General features: G+C 44.0%; 1 protein-coding gene across 1 annotated transcript in view; it reads left to right on the forward strand.

Annotated features, from left to right (window-relative positions):
* Nucleotides 1–15,908, forward strand: part of GATA6 (GATA binding protein 6) — a 28,681-nt gene extending 12,773 nt beyond the window's left edge. The window contains exon 6 of the mRNA XM_027127548.1: nt 14,515–15,908. Within this exon, the coding sequence (XP_026983349.1) occupies nt 14,515–14,682 (168 nt within the window). The 3' untranslated portion in view covers nt 14,683–15,908. The remainder of the gene's footprint in view (nt 1–14,514) is intronic.
* Nucleotides 15,909–16,485: the final 577 nt, after the last annotated feature.

A 16,485-nucleotide genomic window follows, 5' to 3' on the forward strand; every position in this document is an offset into this window, starting at 1 on the left:
TATTATTTTAAAATATCCTTTATTGTGCCCTAAGTCCTCAGAAGCAATTATGCGGCTTAAATCAGGAGAAAAGATGTTCTGGTTTTCTGAAGCGTAGAGGGATCAGCTAGGGTTTCAGCCTCAGTATCTGTCTCTCCTGGCTAAAAAGTGGATTGCTGCCAGTTCCAATTCACTTTTGTTGGTGCTACAGTCCAAGCTTAGCATGGCAAAAGCTAAATTTGAATGATAAATGGCACAGAAATAGAGATTTTTGCCCAACAATGGGCTTTGGAACCTTAGTGGGCGGAGTCTGTTTTGCCCTTGTGGTTTTGTGATGTAAAATTTCAAAATTGGCTATTTGCAAGTCCAATCAATTTTGCCCTCCAGGGGAGGAACAGTGCAAAGGCAGTGACAGGGTCAGGCCCGGACTTGTCTGGAAGAAGGACCTCGGGAGTCCAGCAGCTAGTCCCATGGCAGCTTTGGTGTCCCTGCATCTGTCTCTCACTTGGGACCCAGCATGCCAGGGGCGGCTCGTCGGCCAGTGCCGTCGGATGAAAGCCTCAGTTTTCTCCCAGAGGCCAGGAGGCAAAGCAATTTTAGTATTAAAAAAAATATTTTAAAAAGTACTTTAGAGATTGGGGGAGTTGGAGAGCAGTTCCTTACAAGGTCTTTTGCTGCACTCTCCCCATCACTCCCGGAGCCCGGGCAGCCTCTGTGGGAACCAGCGGTGCGAGTTGCAGACCCGGGGGTGGGCAGTTCTCTGAGCCCAGGTGGCCTCAGAAGTGCTTCCTGACAGCTTTTCCCGAAGCTGGTGGGGTGAGGTCAGGGCTTGGCGGGGGAGGGGAGGGTGGGGGGTGTTGGGGGGGAGGATTGCCCATCATCCCCTCCTCCCTCCAGGGACCCGCCCTTCCTGGCCTGGGCTGGCACTGGGCTCGTGGGTTTTCTCCGGATGGCCAGCCCATCACGGAGTCTCCCAGCATCGGTGCCTTTCTGATGTGGGTGTTGACTACCCGGCAAAAGCCAGTAGACTGGCTGCCTTGGGAAACTGTCCCCTCCAAGGATAATTGTAGCAGACTCAGTGGTTTCCCCAGGAGTGCCAGTGTGTGTCCGTTGGTCCCTGGACACTTTTCAGACCCTCCTGGGCCGGCTGGTTCTTCGTGCGCGTGGCTAGCGTGGCAGCGGCGGTGCCGTGAAGAGCCTGCTGGAGCCGTTATCTGTGAGCAACTGGCAGAAGCATTTGTGAAAGGCGTCTGTGTTGACAAAGAAGTGACATTTTCCCATTTTGGTCCCAGTTTATCACGTTGGAGGGCAGCTGGCGTTGTGAATGACTGCTTTATAGGATTTTGTGAGCGCTGTAGGTGAGGGGGATGTTATTATATCCACACAGCAAGGTTGGGTCCTTCTTCGGCTTGGCGTTTAAAACCTCCAGTGATGATGCGTCTGCCCCGTGGATCTCCAGCGGCCCCTGTGACTGACGGGGTGGAAATCAGTCCTGCAGGGTTGTCCTCATTTAATAGGGACAGCCAAGCTACAAAACAAAGGACAATCGTAGGCATACTCCCAGTGGAACAAGGAAAGGGGCCACACGCTCTACTTAGAGATACAAGTGGCAACATACCCGCTCCTCCACCTTTCCTTAATGACTGTGATTTAAAGCACAGAGACCGTTGCAGAGACCGTATCAGACTTGCTGTTTTAACTCCCCTCTGAGAAGTCAGCTGCAGGAGTTCACCAGGAGGCGTTCCTAGAGGACTTCTTTTAAGTTCTGATGTCCCTGCATGTGGGCATATTCAGTGGTGGTACTATCGTGACCTGGCACCTGAGCAAGCCTGGCTGGAGCACACGAAAATCATTTTTGCACTGCTCTGAAGCCTCATTTTGTTGACTTTGTGGCATGTCTTAGCTTTATGTACGTGTTGCTCCTTTGTGTTTTAACTAGACCTCTGTCTCGTTTCTTCTGATAGTCATCAGGCTACTGACCTGCTCCCTTATGACTCAGTTTCTCTGTTGCAGGCTGTGCAGGTGTGGTGTGTAAGTTTTGGAGGTGAAGGGAGGGCAGTTTGTCTCCTGTATGAGAACAGGAAGACCCGTTGCTGCTGCTGGGCAGCCTGGTATTAAAATAGCCCCTGTCTTGTTCCTTTGGAGTTCTTTTTTAAAATTATTGCAATAAATGATTTATTTGCTTTCATTTATATGATATTTACTATTCATTAGACCTTATTATTTTTCATTTTTCTTTTCCTTATTTTCTCTGTATTTAAAAATTTTTTTTAATTATTTATTTTTCGGGCGCCTTGCCATGTGGCATGTGGGATCTTCCCCGACCAGGGGTCGAACCCGTGATCCCCTGCGTTCAGAGTGCAGAGTCCTAACCACTGGACCCACCAGGGAAGTCCTATCAGAATTTTGTAATCAATTTCTTGTATGGAATTCTTTGTGTTTGTTAAGAAATGTGTTGAACTTAATTTTTGATGCAGTTGATTAATTTTGTGAGTTTTGAACGTAAAGATAAATTTCCTCCAAATGTTTTTTTTTCATTCAGTCTGAAATCTTCTTTATCTAAATCTTCTAGATTTACTGAAAAGTGTTTATTTAGTGACCTAAACAGACATCAGATTTTCTTTGGCATTTAGAGTCTCTGTGGATTGTAAGAATATTTAAATTTTTCATTGAATTCCATTTATTGACTGAGTTATGTTTTACGTTTGTTGTTATTAGGAGGCAAATATGGTAACATTGTATTTCAGCAATTCCCAAATAAGATTTAATAAGTAGTCTCTATATATTCTATCCCTCTTAGGACTTGTAACTAAAAATTTGTAAAACTGGAGGATACGTTACATATATACACACATATCTAAAATGCATATGTATATTGTATATATGTATGTAACTATAATATACAAAAACTTTATAACTCATCCCCCAATTTATAAAGTTATCTCTTAATTTTCTTTGGGACAGGAAGGATTAATTTGATAAAGTGAGTAATAAGACAATGGCTGAGGATAAAAAAATCACTGAATATATTTTGTCTGCCTACAAGTAGTTCTGTAGATAATTATTTAACAAAAATTAAAGCCTACTTAAGTTTATATTAAAACTGCAAATATAATGTTGAAGTCATCGTTAAACATATAATGTGGAAATAAATGGAGACGAACTCTATCTGACTAGCCCTTGCCTTACGGTCATTGTTCCATTTAAGAAGCATTGTGCTACGGGCTGCCCTGTTTTCAGTGTAGTAAAACAAGGTCCTGGATATCAGATTGTTGGTAACGTGGTGGTCGTGGTGGGGACACGTGTGTATAGACAGATCTTCCTGCTGGTCAGATTTGAAAGTGTTTTAAATGAGCAACACAGCTGGGAGTCGAAAGTAGGGAGCCGTGAATTCTGACCGCAGGGTTGGAAACGGCTTCTCAGAGGAGAGGAAATTTGAATGAGTTGTGTAGGATTTTTGTGGGGGAAAAATCGGGATAGAGGTTTCCAGGAAGAAGAACATGGTAACTATGATGCTTCAGGGACATAGTTTTAGGAATTCAGTGTGGCTGGAGTGTAGGTTAGAAAAAGCCAAAGGCAGGAGCTGAGGTGGATAAATTAGGTGGAAGGCAGATATTTAAAACTGTTTCAAGTCAATTTTAAGTCAGCCTTAAGTAGGGTCCACACTATGTTCATTTCTAAATGATGGACTTTCTCTAACACCCACTGTGGTGTTTCTGTCCAAAAGTGTGTTGTTATACTCCAACAATTAAAACATCCTTAACTGGGCGCATTTTGATAATTGATGTAAACAGATGTTAGCATGCCTGTTTGTACATTTTACAAGCAGCTTTTCCTTTCACAGTTAATAAGGAAAACTACCTCCTTGGAGGTGGTGACGTGTCCTGACCTGAGGGACTACTTGGGGCAAGATGGTTTCAGGGTAGCTGCCAGGTGACCCTTCCAAATGGAGATGTGTTAAGGGTGGTGTGTCTAAGTGTAATTCATTTCCTCACTTTGTGGTTTGTTGTTGGTGACAGCTTCCACAGAGAGAGAGGCAGGCATCCTTATACTCAGACAAGGACCACATCTCAGATTCCTCTCTGGCTGGTTCTCTGCCTTTGGATGGGCCTTGCCCATGTTTGGTCAGTTTCTCAGTGTTGAATAGGTATCTTCCTTCCTGCCTCATTTATCCTTCTGGGATGCACTATGCGTAGCGGGACCCATTTCCCTACTGCAGTCAGTCCTAGGTAATAGCTTTATTCGATGACCTTGTCAGAAGTAATACCTCTGAGCTGCATGGTGCTAAATCTCATGCTAGAAGTGGTTTGAAAGAGTTAAGTGCTTAAGTGCTCCGTAGCTGAGGGGCAGTGATTTAGGGACTGACATTTGTTGGGATATCTGGATGTCTTTATAAGGCCTTCTGAAGAAAGGTTAGGTACTTGGCAGGTTAATATTTTATATTCTTTTTATAGATTTTATTTTATATGTTAATATTTGTATACTGTGATGAAAATTGGAAAACATTGCTTGAGTCACGTAGCTTATTTCTTTATTAGCAAGTTTATATTCCACTGTCTTTTTCTTTGAGTAGCTGAATCACTTTGGATTTACTTGGCACTATGATTGGTCACAAAATAATAGCTTCTATTGTTATTAACTATTTCTGTAGTAGTTAAATACTTGAAATGAACATTCATGAAGGACCTGCATACAGTATGAGTTGCTTTCACGCAGGGTAACTTGAGTGTGAAGAAGAGAAGATTCAAGAGGCTGCTGGAGTGGGGACCAAAGTTCTTGCTTAACTCTTTTTTTTTTTTAAATACATTTATTTATTTACTTATTTATTTATTTTTGGCTGTATTGGGTCTTCGTTGCTGAATGCGGCTTTTCTCTAGTTGCGGCGAGTGGGGGCTACTCTTCGTTGCGGTGCGCGGGCTTCTCTCGTGGAGCACGGGCTCTAGGTGCATGGGCTTCAGTAGTTGGGGCACATGGGCTCAGAAGTTGTGGCTCACGGGCTCTAGAGCGCAGGATCAGTAGTTGTGGCGCACGGGGCCCAGTTGCTCCGCGGCCTGTGAGATCTTCCCGGACCAGGGCTCAAACCTGTGTCCCCTGCATTGGCAGGCGGATTCCTAACCACTGCGCTACCAGGGAAGTCCCCCTGCTTAACTCTTACCTTGAATGTTCCACACTTGCCTTTAGGGTACTTGAGAGCCAGGCCTTAGTGGATTAATTACCGTACGGTTGCTTTGGGGGAGTTTCCTCTCTTGTACTTTCTCATAAGATTGTGGATGTAGGAAGGCAGGAAACTAGCTTCTGTCAAGTACCTTTTAAGTGCCAGATGTTTTATGTACCCTTTCTCTTTTATTCCCAATTATCACTGTACAAATGAAGTGTTTTTATTTACATTTTCCATGTGGGGGAGTGAGACCCGGTAATAGCCCCAAGGTTATGTATCAGGTTAAGAGGCAGGGCTTGGGTCTGGATGCAGGTCTGGCCGAGGCAGAGTCAGTGTTCTTACTCCTATGGCATGCTGGATTAATATGCGATAGGCTGAAGCCTTTAGAGAGAAGAAATAACATGTTCTTAAAGAAAGCTGACTAATTTTGGTTATAACTTCAGCATCAAGTACAGCTAGGAAAATAGCACTAGAGAAGTGATTTTCTCATGACCAAATACACAAGGCACATTGTATACATTTTCTTGCGAAACATTATACTTATCAATAAAATGTATTATAATTCTAAGACTTTGTTAGTTGGGTAATAGGAAAAATAATAAGTAGTAAAATTTACTGTTGTTGACGTGCATGTGATGGTAAAAAGTCTCCCTTAAAATATGAAATACTTTTAAGATCGCGGTATTAAAATCCTGATGGTGTGATTTAAACCCATACACAGTGAGTGCCAAGTGAGTTGGAACTTCTAGAATGTCCAAATTGCCTTCAATTTAATTTTTACAAAATCATTAAAAAAGCATTTCTTAAGAGGCAAGTGTCCATTTCCCCCCCAGAGTTTATAGTCCAAGATACTTTTTTCTAAATGAATAAAAAGAGTTAAAAAGGCATTAATCTCCCACGAGCGTCGGCGAGAGAGTTGCACTTAGGTATTATTATTGCCTCATTTATAAACCGGGATCCGGAGTGACTCCGTAAGGTCATAAGACAAGCCCGCGTTGCAGCCGGGGCTGGAGCCGATGTCTCCCACCTCTCCCAGGGAGTTGGCAGTCATCACAGTTATTAATATCCCACTCGCCACTTGCTGCTAGCCATGAACATAAATATTTTGTTGGCATTTTATCTTCACGCTCCTTACGTGCCAGGCTCCCTTTCTTTTCTTCTTTCACAGACCCTTCTAATAATTCACTCACGTTCCTGTCTGACCACATTGGCCTTCGCCGTGAAAGTCACACGTCACCCTGGCAGGGAATGTGAAAGCATGTGGAGTTTGCATACTTTCACTTTGATCTGAAGGCCTTTTCTAGACTTCCCTCTTTTTTTTTTTTTCTTGTGTGCGCGTGCGCGTGCGCGTGTCATGGGGAGGATGGTGATTAGAAATACATTTACTACATTAATATGACAATGTCCCTGTATGTATATTAGGAAACAGTAAAACTGTATTGCTCTTTAAATAGTTTATAACATATATGTCCACCCAATTTATCACAGGACTGTGGTTTGTTTAATAACTGACTCAATATCACAATCTGAAAGCCAGAATACTAGGTAAAGAATAAGTGTGGGCTGCCTTTTCATATGGCCTCAAGTTAGAAGGCTTCATCTCAGAGCACAACTTTTCTTTGCGGATTACAGATGCCTTGTAGTTTTTTTTCCCCCCCTGCCTCTATAAGAATATACAAAAATTGTCACAAAACATGAAATAATGTTACGGAAAACACGGCCAAATTTAAGAAAGCTGGCTTAGGATACTCTGAAATGTTATTGCTAAATGAATCTTCGAAGAAAATGAATTCCTTTACTGGAACAAAAAGTAATTTATTATGCATTTCATGGGTGTCTGCCAAAAGAGTTACTAGCAATATGAAGATCTAATGGATATGAATTAAATACAATCTGTTAACTCTGTGTTTAGACCTATTTGTTAATTTTCTCTGAAACTTTAATAATTAAAAAAAGTACCTCCAAAGGTAGGTGTTGACATATGTGATCATTCGTGATTCAGCTACCTGTCATATCAGGGCCAGTACTCAAAAGAGTTTGTGAGCCAGAGCAAAAAGAAATTATTTTATTGACCTCAGATTTTAAGAAAGCTTTGAACAAATAACAGGTATTGATTTCAATGTCACATTGGAGTCTTTTGAGTGAACAATTCCAAGTCATTATCTGATGATATTTATTTATTTATTTATTTATATTTTTTTTGCGGTACGCGGGCCTCTCATTGTTGTGGCCTCTCCCGTTGCGGAGCACAGGCTCCGGACGCGCAGGCTCAGCGGCCATGGCTCACGGGCCCAGCCTGTCCACGGCATGTGGGATCTTCCCGGACCGGGGCATGAACCCGTGTCCCCTGCATCGGCAGGCGGACTCTCAACCACTGCGCCACCAGGGAAGCCCTCTGATGATATTTAAATGGTAATTTACTTGGTGTACTGCCCCTTTTGGTAGTTGTTAGCATGGCATGGTTTCACCAGAGCTGGTGCACACGCTCCAGCATCATATTTTTATCCTATTAAACGCGAAATACTTTTAATTTAAAGCTCTCCTTATGTTTAGTCGCTTCATTCATGATGAAGCCTGAATGTGGTCTGAAGTTTATCCTGGGGGTTCACGGATTAGCAGCTGGAAGGAAGCAGTCAGGCAACCAAGCGCTAGCTCCAGCTCTGTGTGTGACTATAGCAAACTGCCAAGGTTTTCCTCCTTCTCCTAAAGGGGAAGAGTAATTCCTACCATCTGGTCCTTAGGAGTGTAGTGTAGCGTAAGTGGGAGATGCCTGCAGACCACTTTGAAGCTCAAGAAGAATAGCACTATTTAAATATGACCTTGGAAGTTAATAGCGATGTGCTTTATTTGCATGGAATTTTTTCCATCCCAAGACATTAGACATAAATGTCATTCCCTTTCTTAATGGGGTGAATTTAGAGATGTAAAGCTATTGTGTTCACAAAGGAACCATGTTTAAATACTTTTATCTCCCTGATAGCAACAATTTTTCACTCGTTACAATTCTTAGCACTTTCATAATGCCTTCTTGTGAATGCTGCTTGGTGCTCGGACCGAGGTCTGCTTTGTCTAGTAGATATGGCCAGAGGAAGACGCTCATCTGAGCTCCTCAAAAGCCCGTCTTTCGTAAGATCCTAATCCATCAGGTTTTAAATCTCACCTCTGGATCTTTCACCACTGAATTTGACTAGAATGAAGCCGTCCATGTTGATTCATTTCCAAAGATAAACTTTTTCTTTAGTAGGCCAGTGACTTCAAGTTGTGGGACAAACCCTTCTTCTTGCAATTTCTATTCGTACATCAGTGTTTTGCTGATAATCCCAGAGTACTTATAAACTTGGGGCCATGCCTTTCTTTATCACAACATGCTTGCTGTGTGTATGTACAGATGCATAAAACAGTTTGCTCCTTTGTCCAGAGTAGAGTGTGTGTAGAATAATTCTTTCCCTCCTTGAAAAGAGAAGCATCCTGGCTGTGGATATAACCCTGCCAGCTCAGGCCCAGAAGGGGCACGAGGGGTCAAGGGGACAGCCAGTGAGCTCTCCTCAGTAAGGAATTTGTTTGCTAAATTACAAAAAAATAAACGATTCTGCTAAACACTGAGTTGGGTCATCGGCTGAGGTGACCGTGACTCTCCCTTCTTGAGCTTTCTTGAGCCCTTGTGGGAGACTTAGAGGGTTTTGTTGTGATTGATGGTTTTCACGTGTCCTGGTGGAGACAGAACCCGTGTGTGTTTGTGTATCTTCCTAGCGTTACCTCCTCAACTATTGGGGCACTTTTGTGTCTGGTCCTGTTCCCTCCATCCAAACTGAAATGAACTTGGTTTTTAGAGTGGAAGTTAAGGTTTATCTGAAAGTGTTTCTCCTTTGTTAGGAACTTAGACAGAGTTTTTAATTTTTCTTTTGAGGAAGGATGCCATCAAACACTAGAGTCTAACCTAGAGGTGACGAAAGCAGAGAAGAGAGCTTTGGCAGTGAGGGGTGGCTGGCTTCCCCTCACACAAGGAAAAGCTGTAACCACAACTTGCTTAGATGTGTAGGAAGGACAGACCAGAGGCCGTGGAAGCTGACAGCCCGAATCCAAACTGAGGAGGCAGTGTGATCATCTTCAAAATCCTGTGCTCTGGGAATGATCGCGCACCCCCCAGCCTGCCGGGCGTGCCAGGTTTGTTTCTCCAGATTGTGAGGCAGCGTTAGGAGAGATTATAGCATGGCAGGCAGACAGAGCACACCCCAGCGGACTCCTTTTTGGTTTTCTTCCTCAAAAATGAAATTCCTGTTTATAATTCACAAGCCAGAGAACCTCTGTAATTCTTCTGGAAAGGCTGTGTCCTTTAAGGTTTCCCTTTGCTCTGACGTGTCACTTTCCAGAGCTGCTTCGTGGGTATTGTGGGAGGCTGTCTCTGGGCCTGCCTGTAATGGGACGTGACAAGGCTCATGGCTGGCGAGCCCACTGTGAGCCAGACACTGCTGGGCATCGGCTAGAGGAGCTCAGCAAGTCAGAAACCCTTGACATCTAGATACGTGTCCGAAAATGAGCGAAGGCTTATTTTCACAGCAAAACCATCTGGGTGATCCAAAGATCACTGTGCTGCCTCACGGGCCAGTGGAGATTTTCCACGTCCAGGTCTGCAGCCGCGACTTGTCCCTGAAGTCATTTATTCCTTTAGGAGGGGGGCGTCCGGCCAGTGGCTGTGGGTCCCCCACCTGACCGGGCCTGCTTGCAGTGCTAAGCCCGGCCTGGGTCGGGGCTGATAACACATTCTTTCAACAGGAAGTGCCCCGATTTTCAGTCGTCAGTGGGAGGGTGGAGGCCGATAAGCTGGGAGTGATAACACAGAACAGATTTCTGCTCCACCCTCGTCTTGCACTTTGATCAGAGAAAGAGCCAGGACCTCGCCCGGCGGAGCTGCCTCCCAAAGAAGGAAGGATGGCTCGGCTGTGGGCGTCCGGCGCACTCTCCTCTACTGTTGTTCAGGAACTTTCGGGGGATTAGGCTGGTTTGGGGTTAGTGACGTGCCTGCTCTGGCCGTGTTGAGATGTCTGCGATCTGATCCTTTCAGGGATTTAAGTAGACGTGGGAAAACCTTAACCAATTGGCATTTATATTGGGGTGTGTGTGTGTGTGTGTGTGTGTGTGTGTGTGTGTGTGTGTGTACTGGGTCCAGGGTCCTAATAATTTTTTCCCTCCAGATTGAACTGATTCTTGAGAGGTAGCTCGTGAATATCCCCAGTGAAGGGAAGGCACTTAAGATGACAATGTGACAAGCCAGGTTTCTTAAGGAGAGTTGTGCTAATTCTAGTCTTCTTCTGCTGTTAGAATGCCCATTTCAAGACCTCAGGTTATACTGTTGCACCCATCTGTGTACTGTGTCTGGGGTTTTCACGTACCTGGAACTGTGTTGCACACGTGCATGGCTGGCTGGGTTCCAGCCTATGCCAGATGGCTCAGAGGTGACCTCAGGGGTGCATGGGGGCCCATCTGATCCTCCCTCCACTCTGATTCCCCCCTGTTTTTCATGCTGCTTTATGACTGTCCAGGCTGGCTCTCAAGTACTGGTGCCTCATGTTTCTGTTCCTCTCCCCCAGAGTTAGACGGCAGTAAGCCACTCAATTAAAATATTCAGAAGGAAGGTATACGTGGCTAACTGGTTGGGCCCTCCCAGGTGGTCCTCAGTCTCCCACCCCACACTGGGTTCTCTTGAAATACATTTGCATGCACATGGGTAAGTTGTAATTATGACCTAGAATTTCTATCCTGCTGTTTTTCACTTAACATTGCATTACAGGATTTTTTCCATTTTGTTACATGATCTTATTATTTTTAATACTTGCATAATAGTTCATTAAGCAGATATCCCTTCGTTCCCAAACCATCCTTATATTATGAGACATTAGATTATTTCCATGGTTTCCACTATTATAAGTAACCCTGCAATGGATGTCTTCCTGTGGGGAGCCTTTCCGTCCCTTTGAATGTTTTCCTTGTAATCCATTTCCAGAAGTGAAATTACAGAGCTAAGTAGGGTATAAAGTTCTTGATGGCTCTGCTAACTACCTTCTAAGGTGTGCGCCAGGGTATAACCCCGCCAGCCAGGGATGAGGGGGCTGGCGTTATCCATCCCATCTGATCTCATCGTGATGGTCTCATTATGTATTGTGACATGAAATTTCAAGTTATTTTTTACTGAGGTATGACTGACATAGAAAAAAACGCTGTGCATCGCAGCATTCTGTGTTTAAATAGTATATCCCCATTTAAAAATAAGGTTCTCAAACCTTGGGCACAAGTACTTGTTGTATTTTTTTCTGACAAACTCAAATGTTGCTTTTGATTTCCAATGAGCTGATATTTTTTTCAGGAGCTCATCACTCATGTAATTTGGGGTTTGCCTGCCATATAGCTTAACGTTTTTGTCTGAACAAAGAAGACAGTAAATAGGTATTTCAACAGTAGCTTTCGGGACTGTTGTTCAGGTGTAAGACTAACGTTCAGGGTATTAAGGTCTCTTTAATGCGGCTTATTTGAAAAAGGGCGATGAGCCTTTTGAAGGGCTGCAGGAGCACCTTGCTTTCTCTCTGCGCAGAGCCGTCAGTGATGATTAGAATAAGGTCATGGCTGTGGTGGTTTTCACTTAGCTCTGGCTGAGTTCGTAGGGCTGCTCCCACCCAGTGATGGCGGCACCTTGCCTGGTGAAGGCTGACATTGGGGAGATTGAGTGAGGTCCACGCTCCTTCACTACAATAACAAAATTCTCATAGTGTCAATAGCACATACGTGTGTAGTCTTGACTATTGTCAGACACTTTCACGAGGGCTTTACATACACTCATTTAATTCTTTTGCAGCAACCTTCTGACATATGTGCCTCTTTATTTCCATTTTCTAGGTGAGGAAACTGAGGCACAGAAAGTTCTAGGTCAGACTCTCTAGTTTCTCTCTCCCACAGAATCTTTTCTGACTCATTGCTTAATATCCTTCCCTTTCAGCTGTCTTGTCTTGTGAACAGACCTCTCCACATCCTGCATGCTTCCAATTTTGAGCACCCTTTCTTCACCCACAGCAATAGCTTCCCTTCATGGAATATTTAACGTGGCAAGGCGTTCTGACGTGCCTGCACACATTAGCTCACTTAATCATCACAAACATGCTTGAGGTAGGGCCAGTTTCCCAAGGAGGAAGCTCAGGAGGTGGGTGGCTGAACCAGGGTAGAATTTGAAAGTCCATGCTGGTCCTACCATGCAGGCTGCCTGTGGCTGTCCCCGGGCATCCTTTCCCCTCTGCGATTCCTTCTCTGACTTCTTGTTCTACCTCCCTGTCTCAGACACTCATAAACTCATGATAACTGTTGAGTGGTCTTACTTTCGAGTGCGTGCGTGTCCTAGTTCCCCACACAACCTGGGAATGACTCGGCCCCGGGGCCGAGGTGCCCTGCTCATGTTTCTTGTTGCGACTTGTGGTGACGGCAGACCCCTCTGCTGTCTCAGCATTTCTGGCCATTTGAGGTGGACTGCTTCCTGGGTCAGTCCAGGCACCCTCTCCATTTCAGAAAATAGCACTTGCTGTGGTGAAGTCAGATTTAGTCAGATAAATGCAAACGTGCCTTTTTGGGGAATAGGTAGATAATACCAAGCTGGGTATGACATTAGTCATTTATAAGGGAGCTCACTCTTTCTACTAGTTGTATGATAGCTCTTTTCTAAAATGAAGACTCTTTTTGTAATTGAATAGCATCCTTTTGTGTATTTCTTTGGGGGTTAAATCTGGATCTATGTTGAGTTTGCTTATAGCCGAGGTTCTGAGCTAAAAGTAATCACCGTATTTGTACATGTAACTAAATCCATAGCTTTAGTTTGTTGGACAGGATTATTTCATCTATTTCACAAGAATCTATTTTAAATTTTAGACATCTCAGTGAGTTTGTGAAATTCGCTTTTTTAGGCACCCAAAGCCCTTGGTTTACATCTTTAAGTTTGTATTATTTAAAAAGAAGTTTGGGGGCAGGGGTAGGGACTGTTGCTGGATTTGCACAAACATTCATTTTTGCTAGGAAAGGGAAGGATTCGTTACCTGTGGTGGGGCCACACTTGGTCTGTCCAGCTGGGAGGGAATTGGGATGGGTGGACAGGAAGTTCCATGGTCACACTTCCCCAAATCCTACCTCTCAGTCCCATACAGCTATTGTGAGGGTCAGAGAGAAAACCAGATCTTTTCTGGGAGAGGATAGGACCACGCTGACTGCTAGGCTCCTGAGTGGAGCCACGGAGGGGCTGGGGCCCTTCCGTTCAGTTCGCTCAGTGTCTGGTGCCCTGTATTTCTCTGAAGTGGATGTACCGTCAACTTGGCCAGACAGATGGATGTTTTAGGATTTAATGGGATTGTGAATGTAGAAAAGGAATGCTTTGAAAAGTACAAGATGTTCTACCTGTGTTAAAAAACAAGTGTCCAGTAGTTTATGGAATGGAACCCTGAAAGCTCAGAAGAAATAATGGGCTTCAGAGCTTTGAGAAGGAAAGAAAGCATGATTCACAAGTATGTGACTATGGCTGGATTTAAAAGAAAAAAAAGCCAAATGCAACTGTTTTCTCCAACCATAGTCTAAACATGATTTTAGTTATTTTGGTTTGATTTTACTAAATTATATCATGTTTGCTATTTGGCTTTTCTTATTTGGATGGAAGGAAGGAAGGAATGAAACAAGAGAAAGGTGACCTTTTGCTTCAAGAAATGATTGCCATGATCATGACAGATATAGGATGTTAGCATTTTCTTTATCACATGGCCTGCTTCAAACATGGCCTGTGCTTTAGGGAAGAATTAAATCCTGTGTATGCATGGGTTAATTTTCCATGAAGTCAGGGCTCAAAAATTTCATTTATCAGGTCTTGCTGAACTGTGTATCTTTCCTTCTCAGACTTTGATAGAACTGCTAAGCCTCGTGGTTCCGCTGTGTGTGTGCGCGCGTGTGTGTACGCGCAGTGCTCTGCCTTTTCTCTTTTGCAGTGATTAGATTGTGTGGGCATCCTTAAGGCCTGTTGACCTACGTGGTGTGGTTTGTTTCACTGTTGGAGAGCCGAGTGTTTGGCACTTTTTACAAATAGGCCACCTCCAGTTCCCCTTTCCTACCTGCGTCCAGCTGCGCATCTTGCCTGGTGGTTCCTGCCACGAGTTAACGGCGTGAATAGGACGCTGTTTCTAAGAGCAGAAATCGCCCGAGTTAGGTCAATGGCACCGTACCGCCCAGGGAGCAGCTCTGCCAGCTGTGCTACTGTCTCACTTGTCCCCGAATGTTTACCTAGCGGGGACCAGCTGCCTGACAATTTATTGGTAACTGTCTCTCCCCTTCTCTCTCTCCTCTCCGTCCCCCTCTTCCATCAGGCAGGCGCCTCAGTGATGTCTGGAGCAGGGGAGAGCGCTAATCCCGAGAACAGCGAGCTCAAGTACTCAGGTCAAGATGGGCTGTACATCGGCGTCAGCCTGGCCTCGCCGGCCGAAGTCACGTCGTCGGTGAGACAGGATTCCTGGTGTGCCCTGGCCCTGGCCTGAGTGGCCACGGGTAACAGGAGGAGGACACAGCCGGGGCCCGTGGGACCGCCTTCGTGATCTTCTTGGCAAGCAGTCCAGACTGGGCTGAGGATGCCGACTGGACATCTTCCTCTGACACAGGATTTCCGTGCCTTTATTTGAAAGAGATGTATCTCCCGTGAGGCTTGCTCAGCCTTTAGCACCCTGGCCCTGTCTTGAAGACCCAGGGAGACGATGGACCGGCTCGGGAGAAGGGCCAGAGCAGCCCACAGCCTCCCCAGCCACGGCCACTTCCGGGGTCGGCCAGGGGATTTGATGTCCAGTGTGCCACTTCCAGAAACCTGGACTAGGAACCGGGGCCTTGCCTGCTAAGGAATATTGAGAGAGATTTTTAAACAAAAGTTTTATGTGTATTGCCCCAATTCCTGTGCGTCTTCTGATCGGTTTTGGTTATTCCAGAATTTCTTCATACCTTTTCCGCCCCCAGATTTCACATGCGTTCGTGGAGAAGACCATTCGTTTGGTACACGCCTCTGGAGGCTGAGTCGGTTCTTGAGGTCTCCTGTCAAAAATATCACTCGGTTTGCAGGACTGCATCGTAACTGTAACATACACTGTGACTGACGTTTCTCAAAGTTCATATTGTGTGACTGACCTGAAGTCAGTCTGAATTTGTAAACAGGGTAGCAAACAAAAGATATTTTTCTTCCATGTATACAATAATTTTTTTTAAAAGTGCAATTTGCGTTGCAGCAATCAGTGTTAAATCATTTGCATAAGATTTAACAACATTTTTTATAATGAATGTAAACATTTTAACTTAATGGTACTTAAATAATTTAAAAGAAAAAATGTAAACTTAGACATTCTTATGCTTCTTTTACAACTACATCCCATTTCTATATTTCCAATTGTGAAAAGAGAAATATTTCAAGAACAAATCTTCTCTCAGGTAAATTGCCTTATCCATTTGTTAAGAATTTTTGTACAAGAACACCAATATCTCCCCTTTATTTTACTGTGGAATATGTGCTGGAAAAATGGCAACAAAACTTTACTACCTAACAGATAACATTTGTAAATACTCTAGGCATCTGTACACACTATGATGAGGTCTCTGTAGCGTGACTAACCCACAGGCAGGTTGGTTTACGTTAATTTTTTAAAAAATGGGATGTCATATGGAAACCTATTTCACCAGAGTTTTAAAAATAAAAAGGGTATTGTTTTGTCTTCTGTACAGTGAATTCCTTCCCTTATAGTTTCATTTTGATACTGTATGTGGCTATAGCTATTCATATAAAGCAAGTGCATGTGATGTTTGCAAATTGCCTTACGGCCTTCTTTTCAATGAATTGTCCTTTTGGAGCTGTTTTATACCTTGGTTCATTTGAAGTTGGCACATGGAGTCAAGTTATCAACTTTCAACTTGCATTGGGGACAACTTTATAAGTGAAAAGGACCCAGTATTATAAGACATTTCTGTGATTATAAGCATTCTGTTTAGGATCAATCCTTAAAAACGTTTAAAAAGGCCAGAGTTTCTTTTCCTCTGAATGAAAAATACTCTGTGGCCCAGAAACAGAATGATTTCCTTTCTAGTTCCTCCCTTTTACAAAGTGCTGTGATATCTCAAAGCTCATCTGAAGTTAAAGTCTTTACATTCGGCCGAAGATATAAAATGATTTGAACTGCCCCTTTGTTTTTTCTATGTTGCTGCATGGATTTCAGGAAATCGGGAGGCTGTTTCACAACACAAAATGATGGCATTTCATTTTGGCTCCCTAACTGTGGCTCATTTTTCATGTACTGATTACAGCGGTC

The sequence above is a fragment of the Aethalodelphis obliquidens genome, unplaced genomic scaffold (genome assembly GCF_003676395.1).
Source record: "Aethalodelphis obliquidens isolate GAN/ISIS:26980383/991018 unplaced genomic scaffold, ASM367639v1 scaffold32, whole genome shotgun sequence".
Taxonomy (NCBI): Eukaryota; Metazoa; Chordata; class Mammalia; order Artiodactyla; family Delphinidae; genus Aethalodelphis; species Aethalodelphis obliquidens.